The 12,896-nt window shown below is 39.9% G+C and overlaps 1 protein-coding gene across 4 annotated transcripts; it reads right to left on the reverse strand.

Annotated features, from left to right (window-relative positions):
* Positions 1-147: 147 nt before the first annotated feature.
* On the reverse strand, positions 148-9,831 carry ankle2 (ankyrin repeat and LEM domain containing 2). 4 transcript variants are annotated; one of them, XM_055512160.1, is made up of 13 exons: positions 9,701-9,831; positions 7,381-7,884; positions 6,580-6,774; positions 6,215-6,399; positions 5,724-5,912; positions 5,496-5,618; positions 5,153-5,216; positions 4,304-4,483; positions 4,096-4,198; positions 3,293-3,483; positions 2,044-2,908; positions 1,617-1,748; positions 148-837 (listed from the first exon to the last, which is right to left on the reverse strand). In XM_055512160.1, exons 2-13 carry the CDS (start codon positions 7,871-7,873, stop codon positions 627-629), a joined length of 2,931 nt encoding a protein of 976 aa, XP_055368135.1. In that variant the 5' UTR covers positions 7,874-7,884; positions 9,701-9,831; the 3' UTR covers positions 148-626. The 4 variants fall into 4 exon arrangements, with proteins under 4 accessions (XP_055368135.1, XP_055368137.1, XP_055368134.1 ...); XM_055512162.1 differs by having other exon boundaries at positions 7,381-7,894; positions 9,701-9,749; XM_055512159.1 differs by lacking the exon at positions 9,701-9,831 and adding an exon at positions 8,656-8,793.
* Between the last annotated feature and the right edge of the window lie 3,065 nt (positions 9,832-12,896).

Here is a 12,896-nt window from a genome sequence, read left to right on the forward strand (position 1 = left end):
AAAGATGGGAGGTATGAATTTACTGAAGGTGAAAATAAGAACAGATGATCTCAGAATTCTCTTTTCTGAATTGCTGTGATCACCAGTGACTGAAGAAAACTGGCAGAACTGGTCCACAATTTCAGAAAATTAAGGCAATTCCTGAACTGAGGAGAAACATTTTTATTAACACCATTAATAAAAACATTTAAATTTGTGCTACTGACCAACATACAAAAAATAATTTTTAAAATATTGACTTTTTTTAAGAACATCTTCAGTGACAAAATCCTGTAAAGAATTTCACACTAAGGTTTAGTGACCAGCGGACTTTGGGGCGGCTTGAATTCACAATATTCAAAAAGTTGATACAGGTGCTTCACACTTGCCACGAATAACATACAGTACAGAAATGATCAAAGGTTCTTGTTTCCTTTTGAAAGTCCTGCATCACAACCCAACGTGATGAGAATTCCTGTTAGAGTAAGTAGTACCATACAATATTAATCCTCATCTCCCAAACAGTTGTGCATATTTTCGTATGTGGTTTCTGGTGTGGCCACATCGATGCAGCTGGGGTTGTAGTCGTGAGGGCAGGTCGGGGTTAGGGTCTGCAGAAGTTTGGCCGCAGTGGTGGAATGGGGCAGCTAGACTGGCGGCTCGTTCAAGTGCTTGAGGCGGATGCGCTGAATGTAGCTAGCATTGGCAGGGCTGTAACGGCTGGGGCTGAAGTCTGGCGAGGCTGCATGCCGAGCGGGACTGAAGCGACCGCTGGGAGACATCAGGCTGCTGACCGGGGAGCCGGGAGTCTGATGCTGCATCCTGAGTCGCGGTTTTATAACAGCAGGGCTGGTCCAGCTAGACAACATACACCGACACTAGTCAATGGAGGGGTTTACAATATGGAATCCTAACTGTTGACAGTCAGTTTTGAAATACAATTTGTTTTGCTTAAGATGAAGGTACACATCTAGTTCTACATGAGAGAAACTGAAAATGATCACACTTTAAAAGTTGTAATTGGTCCTATTTAGAAAATAACCATGAACCACTTGAAATTAAATCAAAATATATCAGAGGGCTATATTCCTATTTTTTTTATTTTGCTGCAAAAAAGATCAAATGTGAGTTAAAATTGTCCTGTTCCAAAAAGAACAAAGAAATTTATATAATCTGCATAAAACTAATTTAAAAAAACTGATTGTTGAGCTGTTCGTTACAACATTAAAATCTTTAATTACGTACACAATCAAATATTTGGTGGGCACTTGTTATTTATTGTCAAATTGCTTCCTCATGATGTAAGAAAATTGAATGAACTGGTTCCAGTGTAAGTGACTTAAACCAGGTGTGTGTTATTGGCACTTGACGAGAGCAGTGAGTGGATTAGTTGAACTTAAAACCAATGGTAATGTTTGGGTCTGTGTGTGGACTGAGAGCAGACAACTGGTGGGGCAGGTGGAGCTTGGGTGAGGTGACCAATTAAAGACAATTACAGTCATGGGGGGACAAAGACAAATGAAAATTCCCCATTCAACAAGCATAAACCTGCAGCCCCTAATCCACTGTAGTGTGTTGTAGTAGCATCAAGCCTCGTGGTAAAAGCAGAAGACCAAGATAAAAACAGCCCTACTAACCTCTGCATGTCTGCCGCTGAAAATGATGCCATTGTGCTCTTCCACTTATGAATGCTGGGAAACTTCTGAGGATCGACTTTTATGCCTTCTATTGCCGACAAGACCTCTCTGTCCAACCTGGTTGGTGAATCCCTGTGAGGCACAAGCAGTGGTCTATTGTTATAACTTGACAGCTTGTTGATCCCTAGAGGGATCATTTGCATTCAACAATACAAAAAATACAAAGTACCGATAAGTAACTATCAAAGTACCTATGACAGGATGCAGATCCCTCAGCATAGGCCTGCCCAACAATCAGTGTTCCAGTTATCTAGTCTCTAGGCTAGAATAAGAGGCCATAATGCTCCATTTCCAGTTACAGTATCAGTCTAAAAACCTCTTTCACTAAAACTGTTAAGCTCTCCGAATAAAGACCAGTGAGACTCACCCCTCGATGAACAGCCCTCTTTTAATGTGTGGTGGGGTCCTGGGTAGAAAGTCCTGGGTGGTATCTAAAGACTTATACGAGGACCCAGATGATCCTGAGCTGCTCAGGTCTCTCCCCCCATGGTCCCATGACTTGGACCTGGCACAAAAGTTGCGCAGCCCTGATACAGAACCCCTAGTCCTACCCAGTGCCTCCAGACTCTCCTCCGTATCAAAGTATTCCTCTGAGCTACTGCTGCTGCTTCGTGTCTCCTCCATCTGGCCTCCCTCTGTTCTCCAGCTCGGACCTTCCGCAGCCTCACTGTCCCGACTGCCGTGACAGAGAGAGAGACGATTCAGCCCACAGCTCAAGTCTGTGGCTGACGAGGAGCTGTAGGAGTCCCGCAGGTCCTTGTGCCGGCTCCCACCACTGCTCCTCCTCTCTCTGCAGCCAGTGGGACTGTCGAGAGGCTCCTTCAGCGACATGCGTTCAAACTCCACCATGAGGTTAGAGATGGGCGACAGCATACAAGACGAGGATGGGGATGTTCGAGGTGATGCCTTGTCTCCATTGTGAGTCCTTTCTCCAGAGGAGGAGCACACACCATTCTTGCAGACAACACCAGGTGAGAGGAGACCGTTGTCACAGCAGCACAGCAGGTCCTGTTCCGCTGCCGTCTCGATTAGATCTGCTCCACGGTGGTGAAGTGAGATGGGCAGGATGTGACCACCCACCGCTCCCTTTAGCACATCTTTGGACGCAACAGAGGAAGTAATGCTGGTGAGGGCTGCATTCTGCCTGTTCTTCATCTCCTCAAGGCTGATGTCATCTCCCTCGTCCAGGAAGGCACCAACAGAGATGGAGTTGCAGAATTTCTTGGGCTTACCTGAAACCAGAAAAAAATAATTACAAAAAGAGACTTGCATTTGGGCAATGTTAGCATGCAGTTGCTAATAGGAGGAGACTGAATATTTAGAAATGCCAAACACACACACACTCAAACATGCGATAGAACCAATAAAGAGGTTTGTAAACATTAAACTGGACTTGAAACATGCATATAGAAGATGATCATGCACATCTGCTTAGAAACACTGAAACATTTCAGAACTAGTGAGGAACAGATGGTGAAGTGGCATGCATTCAAATTAGCCACATTTAATAACAGTCAACAAAAGGTACACAATAGATAGATAAATAGATACTACACAGTTTAGCAAAGAGGCTCTATACCATATTTTAGAAATACAGTTTCCCTAATAGTTGATACCTGGAGAAGGGGTTTTGAACCTATTGCTGGTCTCGTTCTCCCCAGTTTCCTCATGTGCCCATGAGCTGAAATCTTTCTTGCTCAGGTACTCTTCCAGCTTGCGGAGTCCCTCAGTTGATGACAAATCCACAAAACTGTCCAGAAAATCCCAATACTCCGCCCACGGGTGGCCCTTCTCACGAGCCAGGTCTCTGTAAGTAGTAGATAACTGATATTATTACACTGTCAACATAATGAGTACTTTTAGGGCTAACACCCTCAGAGCATATCGGCAAAGGCAGCAATAACTGCAGGAAGAATGTGTGATAAAAAGCATCGGAGAAGAGTATACGCAAGTTACTGTAGACTGTAGAACATCCACAAAAGTAATGCAGAAACACAAGCTTGGTCATAGTGATATTATAAACATATTTAGAGATACATGAAAGACTAAGCACAGATGAGCGTTCCTCCAGATCAACCTCTCACCCTTGTGTGGCAGCCTTATGAAAACAGTCCAGTCTGTACACAGGAAGCAGTCTTGTAGCACAGATTTACAGTATATAGCAAGATTCAGAATTCCTCAGGTTTGACATGAATACAGGCCCAGTATTACGAGTACTCTTTCTCTTTGATGATACTCTTACCAATAGTTCTTAGCTCTGCCCTGTTCTGTTTTAATTAACAACTTTGACTAGGGATCAAACCTGTCATAATCAACAGCAATGAGCCCAGCAGTGTCACTCTATATTCAATACTTGGGACATGTGGAATGTTACCAATCATAGCGCTACAGACAGTATAAAAAGAGGCTTTGGACCTACCTGCCCACTCTTTCTGCTCCACGATCGGGGTCAGACTTGAGGATATGGTGAAAAAGGTCAGCTCGGTCTCTGGGCGGCGTCTTCCAGCACCGCCTAAAGTCATCTGCCTACAAAAGGTAGGGTAATAACAACACGTTGCAATTTAAATTAGCTTTCATCTTAAAAGCGGGTTTACATTGCTGAATTTCCAAAAACTGGATACAGGAACTTGCTTTAGAGGGGCTCAGGGGACCAGCAAAGGCTGTGACAGTCATCAACGGATCCATTGGGCTTTTTGTGTGACGCTGGATAAGTGAGAAACTTTCTGAGGACTCTGGTGACCACGGAGCACCAATGATGGGCTGAGAGGTGTTGTCGGCTGCCCTCAGCAAGGGGATGTAGAAGCGGTCTGAAATATATTTTTTTAAGTTTAGATGTTCCACTTGAATAACAGACACAGCATTGTACTGGGCAATGAGATAACGAGGTGACAAGTGTCAATTAAATATTAAGGTACATGAAATCTTTTTACTAAATGTCTCTCACGTGGTGGATTATGTCTGAGAGAACATAATGGTAAATTATATACCCACTACAAAGGACCAGTCATGCACCACAACTGTTGATTTTACCTACACACACTTTAAGACAGTTGTATAAAAATAATTAAAATTAGGTTCAGGTTGAATGTATACATAGACTTCCAGTAGATGTATTAACAGTCCTGTGAAAGTATTGTCTGTGACAAAGTGGGCATTGTTGTTTAAATTCCATTTGATTAGGTTTTGGTAATAACAGTAAATGCCAATCTTCCTTATATTGCCAAAGACCAGAGGCCCTTTATAATTTACAGCCCCTGGCTATAGCCCTGTACAGCCGATACATTAAATCACCAGTGGTTATAAAGAAAAGCAGCTCCAAAAACCTCAAACTGCGAATGATGCTCTTGGACTTTTCGGCCAATACTTGTAACACAGCTAAAAACACAGGCTGCTTCTATAACACCTAGCTGCGACGTGCATCTATATTAAAACGAACAAAAGTCTTTAATGTCAGGAGAAAAAAAGGGTGTCCTTACCCTCCAAATAGTCACTTATCTTTTGTTTCACTTCTTGCGTTTTATTTTTTCTGCTACAAATGACCTGTAGAACAGAAACATACATGTTCAGGCACAAAGCTGTTTGACTTGACTGAGAAAATAAATTGCTCATAAAAGTTAGTGACTATAGCCAAAACATATGAAAGGTGAACTAAAAAGTCATTGCTTTAAAATAAGAGGGAGCATAAGCATAAATCCATCTACACTGAGTTCCAGTGGTATATGCAAGGCTGGGAAGCTGGTAGACTGGGATCTGTATACATATTCTGTGCAACTATACAAAATATTGTTCTACTTATAATAATAAAAAGTAACTACTTACATCACTAGGCTGCTGGCCATCCTTGTTCTTGCAGTTCTTATTGATATCAGGGTGGGAGCAGAGTACATTGACCACTTCAGGGCATCCAAATTTACAGGCAAAGTGGAGTGGTGTTTCATACCCCTGAAACATGCACATAGACCAAAAAACAGTACACTGAAGCCATTATTGGAAACAATAAGACATAGATCAGTTTAGTATATTGGTTTAAAAAAACATTAAACATACAGCTTTATCTGGTGTATTGAGGTAAAGATCTACAATGTAGCGGATACGTTTCTGCAGCATGATTTCCTGATCATCTGGGTACATGAGGCGCATAAACTTTGGGTTTTCCAAGGTGTCCAACAGTAGCTGGGCAACGCCTGCCTGGTTCTCCTTGGCTGCCACATGCATGACATTGTACCGACACCCCTCCTAATCAAAGAAAACAGAGAGACAACTTAATCCTGGATGATCTCATGTCAACAGGAAAGGATCATGCTTTTTGTCCAAACTTTTATGTACTGTGTAGGAAAACACAGCTAGAGTTGGTGATCATGTCAAAAATACCTTATGTATGAGCAACTGTAATGTGCGTTCTCAGTCAGGCTATGCACTTCTATTAATAGCAGTTCCAACAACCACATTAATTCAAGCACACAACACAAGGCAACTTTATATAACAGGGCATAGGACGAGAGTCCATTCAATATCAAGATGTTAATTTTATACATCACCTGCACTATGGTGGGATTATCTCCTGAGCCAATGAGATAGCGCGGATTGCTCCAAATCAGTTCACTAAAGGCCACCTCATCACCCTTCTCCACAGCTTTTCTTAGTTTGGCAGTCAGATCTTGTGTGCGTGGGCTCTTAAAACTGTTGGCCCGCTCCCGGTTGATTGTGTCAATTTCCATGTTGTCTGTTTTTGAGAGGGGAAAGAGAGAAAAAGATGGGCATTGTTGTCAAAAATCTCCTTCAAGAGAAAATTACATTAAACTTACGAAAAGTACATGATCTCACAATTAAAATAAAATCATACAGGAAGACAAGAAACAATAAATTATAGTAAATGTCTTTGTGAAATGCCTTGATAACTGACCTTTACTAATGACCAGGCCTGGTTTAGCAGGAGATACACAGGGTGCAGTTTTGCTGGGAGATGGGAAATAGTCACAGATCCCTTTGGCAAACTTCTCAGCATCCTCACGACTGGGAAAGGCTTTGAAACGGGCTCCTTTCATCATCTTTACAGCTTGAAGGGCCTCTTTCTTATCGGTGTATACATGTGCTCTCTCTGTAGACAAAAATAAGCAATTCATGCCATTTACGCGTTCTTATTAGCCTGAGTAGTCATACTTGTTTCATTTACCACCGTTTGTGAATGTGGCTTTCTAAGCTTTTATAATGATTTGTACTTGTAGTTACTTAGTCTTTAAAGTCATATTCTAAAGGACAGCTATTACGTGCTTTAGCGCAGACTAACATTAAAAATGTATTTAAAAATTGTTTTGCATCGGCTCACATTTAATTCAGATCAATACTCGATTTCTGAGGTTATATCTTATTGGCCTTCTGCTTACTACCAAAGAAATACTGACAGAAGCGTCTATCCACAACAATGTGTAAAGCAACAGCAAATACTCAAACAATTACAGAAACTAAGCAACACAGAAACATAAATAGACAAAGGAGCAACAGGGTCATCTGTTAAAGGGAACTTTGCTCTCATGCTCAAAATTACACTGAATAGTTGCAGTTGTATTATTTCTCAACATACAACGGATAAAACAAATTAATGTTTAAATTAAACATTTAATGCCACTATCTGAAGAAACACAAATTAATGATTACAATTAGATGTCTGTCTACAATTTTGATGTAAACAAGCTGTTTCTCATACCATTTCTAGACAAAACATCCTCCCACAGTGGACATACTCCATAATAAAAGGTTGGAGACACTTGCGCAAGTTTTGAAGGAGTTTCTGTTTTGGACGGAGAGTTTGTGCCTTCAGAACAGCTATTTGTGGTCTTCAGAGAGATTTCCTCTTCCTCTGGGGGGTTGAGACCCACACCATAGCCAAAGTCCGATTCTTCACAGGAAACATCAGGTAAGCTGCTGCTTTTTGCAGGAGTGGTGGGTGCAAGTGCTGAGGTGGCACATGGCATATGCGTGGTAGCAACAGAGGCAACACTGCCAGGGAGGCCCGTTGAAGACCCAGTATCCGTTTCAGTGGCATTGCTCTCAGGTCCAACGAGGAATCGGGCTAACTTCCTCTCGAAGGTGGCTCGGGTAGTAGCAGTGATGGGACCACATTTAAGGTCTGCTCGGGCAAACTCCTCACGCAGTTCATCAGCACTTAGCCCTCCCAGTCTGCTCAGAACCTCTTCCATGCTTCAGGTCCCTGCAACACACTGCAAATTAATCATTGACCAGCAGTAGTTAATAAACTAAACCACCCCCATGTAGGTAAATGAGAACATTCAATATTCATAACACTTAGACACATAGTAGTAAAGGATTATAAGGATTTACCTTAATCAAAAATCTGACAAAAATGTGATATTTAAATATTAAATGCCATCAACTTTTTAAATGCAGAAATGAGAACGCATCCATTGTATTAAATAATACAAAATAATTTAACCAACCAAAGACTTCCAGCGTAAGCATTAAAATAATAAACTTAATGCGTGCTTATCAACTCTATAAATAATATTTTATGAACATAGACCCCTTTCATACAATAAATCAAGTGTTACTGAATTTGTCTATTCCGAAATTATAAGTACTTCATGTTATATCTTAATGGAACAAACTAATGTGGGACTAGCATCTGCTAGCTAGCTTGCTAAACAGCATTAGCAGCCGGGGAGCGTGCCTGGCAAGGATAACACGAGGGAGACTGCTCAGATTAAAATCTAAACTGACAGGGTGAGGTTTATAATTTCAACTGAAAAAATATTAAATATGCCCTAAAAATATATAAAAAGCCGGAAACGTTCAGACAATACTTAGTCGCGTTATTCGCATGCTGTCACGCCCAAGTATGTCATTCGAGGTGGTTTTTCAGGCTGTAACGTAACAATTTTCATACGTCTTTGTGGTGATACTGCATTAAAAAAACCAAAGCGTACGTGATGACATCTAGTAACAAATGTGTCCCTATACTTACCAAGGAACATTTTTATTTAATATACGCGGAGCTATTCGCAACCGTTGTTAGTTTTGCACAGATAAAGTGTTGGACAGACACAAAGCTTGAGACGGTCTGGAACAGTCTCATTGTTTACAACGTATTGTGCGCATGCTCATTTCCAAGGGAGGGCACAAGGTGCATTCACGGCATGTGGGAAGATTCTAAATAAGACGACTTGAAGGTGACAGACATTAATAGAAAGCCAATAATGTAATTTCTTGTACTTTTTAAAAAATAATTGTATAAATAAAATTGCATATACCTAACTATCCACAAACCTACTTAAAATAAGCGTTATATTGTTAGCAACAGCAACATTTATACAAGTCACTTATTTATACAGTCCTTTCCTGTCAAAAATGAATACAATTGCATTCTGTTGACATACTTAACATTATCATGCCATAAACCTTTACAATTTCGTAATAGCAGAAAAAAAGATATGCAGCGGTGGATAGTGTAATAGTAAGGTGGCCTGGCCCGATCAATTTCAGTTCATTTTTATATCGCCTGGTCTGCCCAAAACAGATGCCAACATTAGTTTGGTGAGCCTCGTCTGTGGTGCACGTATTTAAAACATACTAAAGTCTGCCTATAACAAGACAACAAAGTTGTAACAACTAAATGTAATGTTTGTAGAAAGAAAAAAATCTCATTTATGTCCGAGCAATCCCATGTATGCAGACCAGGAAAAGCCTAAAGGATGCATGGTTACTATTATATGTATACAAGAATTAGGAAGACAATAAGTAGATATTTGACTATTAATGACAAAGCTTTTAAAGGGGCTTGATCACACAACCCATTCCAGCTGTGCTTGACGTGCACGCAGTCATTAGTCGCTTAACGCTAGCACATCAGAAAGCTAGCTAATCTCTCAAACTACCGGTTAGCAATAGCATCCCTAAATTCGAACAGTCCTTGCATTGTAACCGTACAGAGAGCAATAAGCATGCACCACAGTTAACTGTAGTAAACTTGTAACTGCAAAATAAACCAATTTTAATAACAACATGCCCACCTCCTCCTCTCTCCCCGGCTACTGTTGCTAGGTGTCTCTTCTCACCGCGATGGTTTCAAAATGCAGAGAGCGAAGGCCCCATTATTGTCAAATATGGTGCCTGAGTAGAATTTCGGCCTACAGTCGGGACAAAAAGTTTAGGTAGGGACACATATTTATTTTTTGTAAACACTACTACTTGGTTGTGATTATCCAAATTTTCAGAAATATTATGCAAAGTTTAAAAATATTTTTTCTTATTTGAAACGAGATCTACTGGCAACGAATAACGCTTGACTATTTTTGTCCTGGCACAATATGGTCAACTAAACTCTTTCGATGTAGCGTCATTCAAGGAAAATGTGAGTACACTCAGTAAGTAACCTGACGACATGATCCCTAGTGACCGATTTAGTCAGTGCACGAAGTGCAGTTTATTATGTGTTTTATGGATAATGAATAACGTCTTTTTATGCAGAAAGTCGGTATAATGCACTGGCGACTTAGTGATTTGCTCATTTTCCTTGTCTCCACTTGGACAGCGAAATAAGAAAAAAGGAGGACTGAATTAGTCGCCAGACTTTCACAATAAAACACCCAAGAGGTGTCAGCCAGAGAAAACATATGTAAAACATGTGTATCTCATCAAAGACTGTGGTCGTATTTTGACACACACTTGAGACATGCACAACATCAAGGTTAATCAATGATATATTTAGCCAAAGCCATAAGAATCCCCAGGCTGGCTCTGCCAGCCAATCATGGAAAGTTTTTTCAGCATTTATTACATTCACTTCACTGATATCAAACATAATATTAGACCACTGGTTCACCATGTGTACGCACCAGTCAGATATATCACCACCCAAGTTTGCAATTTTGTTATACTAGGTAGTGGAAGCCAAAATGTGCGCTCGTAAACTAGTTAAAAGGACAAAACACACTTGTTAACTAGTTGAAGCCATGCAAGCCATACTTGTTAACCAGTCAGTGTCAAAATGTCACACTAGTAAGGTAGTTAAAAACAAAGAAATACTAGGTAACTAGTTCAAAACCTCTGTAATCTTACAAGTAGACCAGTGAAAGCCTAAACATATGCTCGATAACAAGTAGAGGACAAAATCTTCACTAGTAACAGTAGTTGAACAAGTTGAATAAGAATAAGAAGGTGTGGAATTATGTAGACTAGGGCATTCTATTGGCTCTCAAAATCTAATAATCTGTTCACTGAATTTGCATATTACACAGTAGTTAACATGTTTGTTTGAATAGTGCAGTTTACAAGTTCTTAAAGTAGTACCTCGCCGCTGAAAAGCAAGAGGTGTCTCAGGGGAATTTTGCAGAGGAATAAATGATAATTTCTCTGCATAGAAAATATGGAGGAATCTGAGTGTCCCTTCATTCAAAAATACTACCTGCCATCGTTTGGGTCAACCCTCATTGAAAATCGTTGAAGTTTTAATTTAAAGCAAAAAAACATACTAGTTAACTAGTCACATTCTTATTAGTTTAACTGATTAACTATTAAAATAAAAATCTGCAGACCAATAGTTCATATACTGTAGGACACATTTTATTTCACCAGTTAACTACTGTAGTAAGAGGAAGATTTGCCCACTAGTGAAAATGTATGTTATACTAGATAACATGTAATTCAAGGGCCATACATGTTAACTAGTAAAGTGTTGAACACTTTACTATTACATATTGTCTTGTTCAAATTGAAAGCACCCAAATCAAACTATTTTCCACAGTTTATGTGGAAACATTATAATGTGTCTCATTGCAGGAAAAGCCATCTAAGGAAACACTCCTCACCTGCATAAAGTCAGTCAGGACAGAATATAAAATGACTAGACGAGGGACTATGTCTATGACTATGTCCTTTACATTAATTTGAATATATAAAAACATTAAATAACTCCATCATCACTAAGCATAATGAAAAAATAAAGTGTTAAAGTGTTAAGATAAGATAAGAAAAACCTATAATAGTCCCAGAGGGGGAAATTAACTCTTTTTTTACTGAAAGCCTGATTGTAATAAAGTATTCTTCAGTTTTAAATGTTTAAAGTATCTGGGCAAAATGACCAGAGAGTGGATTTACAGCAGCGAAAGTTTGGCTGCTCACATCAGCACTAATGTTAAACAGTCGTTACTGAGCCTATGACAGTGTTCATCAGTGGGAGAGTGCCACCAAGTGGCGGTATTTGGTAACTGCACCCTCAAAACCAAGCCAGGCGTCTGTACTGAATCCTTAATAAAACACCAAATGGGACCAAATACATAACATTACTAAATTAGTTTGAAGTAGTCTAGGTTGAACTTCTGGAAAATACTTGCCTGCCACTAGTTATAGATGAAATTATGTACAATAGAATAGAATTCAACAGGGTCTGAAGTTGATGGAGACATTTTCAGTGATGTTGCAGAAAAAAGGCAATCTGGTGTTGGCTGTTTTATTTTCAAATTATGGTAAGTTGTATTAAAACGTAAAAAAATGTGTTTCTGTTTTTTTCTGTCAGTTTTGTGCTAGTAACCTTAATGTATGTACTCATTTCAATATTTTCTGTTCCATTAGACTTTTCAGACACATCAAAAAAGAAACTCTTACATGACGACTGTTTAACACTGGTGCTGATGTGAGCAGCCAAACCTTTGCTGCTGTAAATCCACTCTATAGTCATTTTGCCCAGATACCTTGAACATTTAAAACTGAATAATACTTTATTACAATCAGGCTTGAGAGAGAGAGATGCCACAAGAAGTCAAACAGTTAACATACTGGTGGCTCATAAGATCGATACACATGGGTATTTGTTATGCTGTTTGTTTTTATTTGGCCACTTCTTCTATCTGCTGGTGGTGCATACCTGTACCGTGCAAGGGTTTGTCTTTCCATGAGGGTTCCCCCCCTTCTGGTTTCTGCTGCCAGAGGTATTCACTAAGCAACTAAGCATATCATCAGTTGGGGACATCTTCTTATATTACAGTATATGGTAGTATATGTTGTATATATACTCTCCTTGATAAAGAAAAACTGCCCATCACAATACAACATTCAGCCCAGGACATGCTTTTTTGTCAAACTGCTAGACAAGGCAAGAGAAGAACAGAAAATCATCTGGATATGGGAAGCGGTTTCCACTGCTCAAACTATTGGCTATTATGGCAATTGTGCTGATATAAGGCAGAAAGGAATGAGAATGAGCCGTAA

This window comes from Betta splendens, chromosome 9 (assembly GCF_900634795.4).
Source record: "Betta splendens chromosome 9, fBetSpl5.4, whole genome shotgun sequence".
NCBI lineage: Eukaryota > Metazoa > Chordata > Actinopteri > Anabantiformes > Osphronemidae > Betta > Betta splendens.

Coding starts and splice junctions, on each gene's coding strand:
- ankle2 (XM_055512160.1), bottom strand. CDS start 7,873: ATGGAAGAGGTTCTGAGCAGACTGGGAGGGCTAAGTGCTGATGAACTG. Junction 5,619..5,723: donor TCAATACACCAGATAAAGCT/GTATGTTTAATG, acceptor TGCATGTTTCAG/GGGTATGAAACACCACTCCA. Junction 1,749..2,043: donor AGAGGGCTGTTCATCGAGGG/GTGAGTCTCACT, acceptor TGTGCCTCACAG/GGATTCACCAACCAGGTTGG.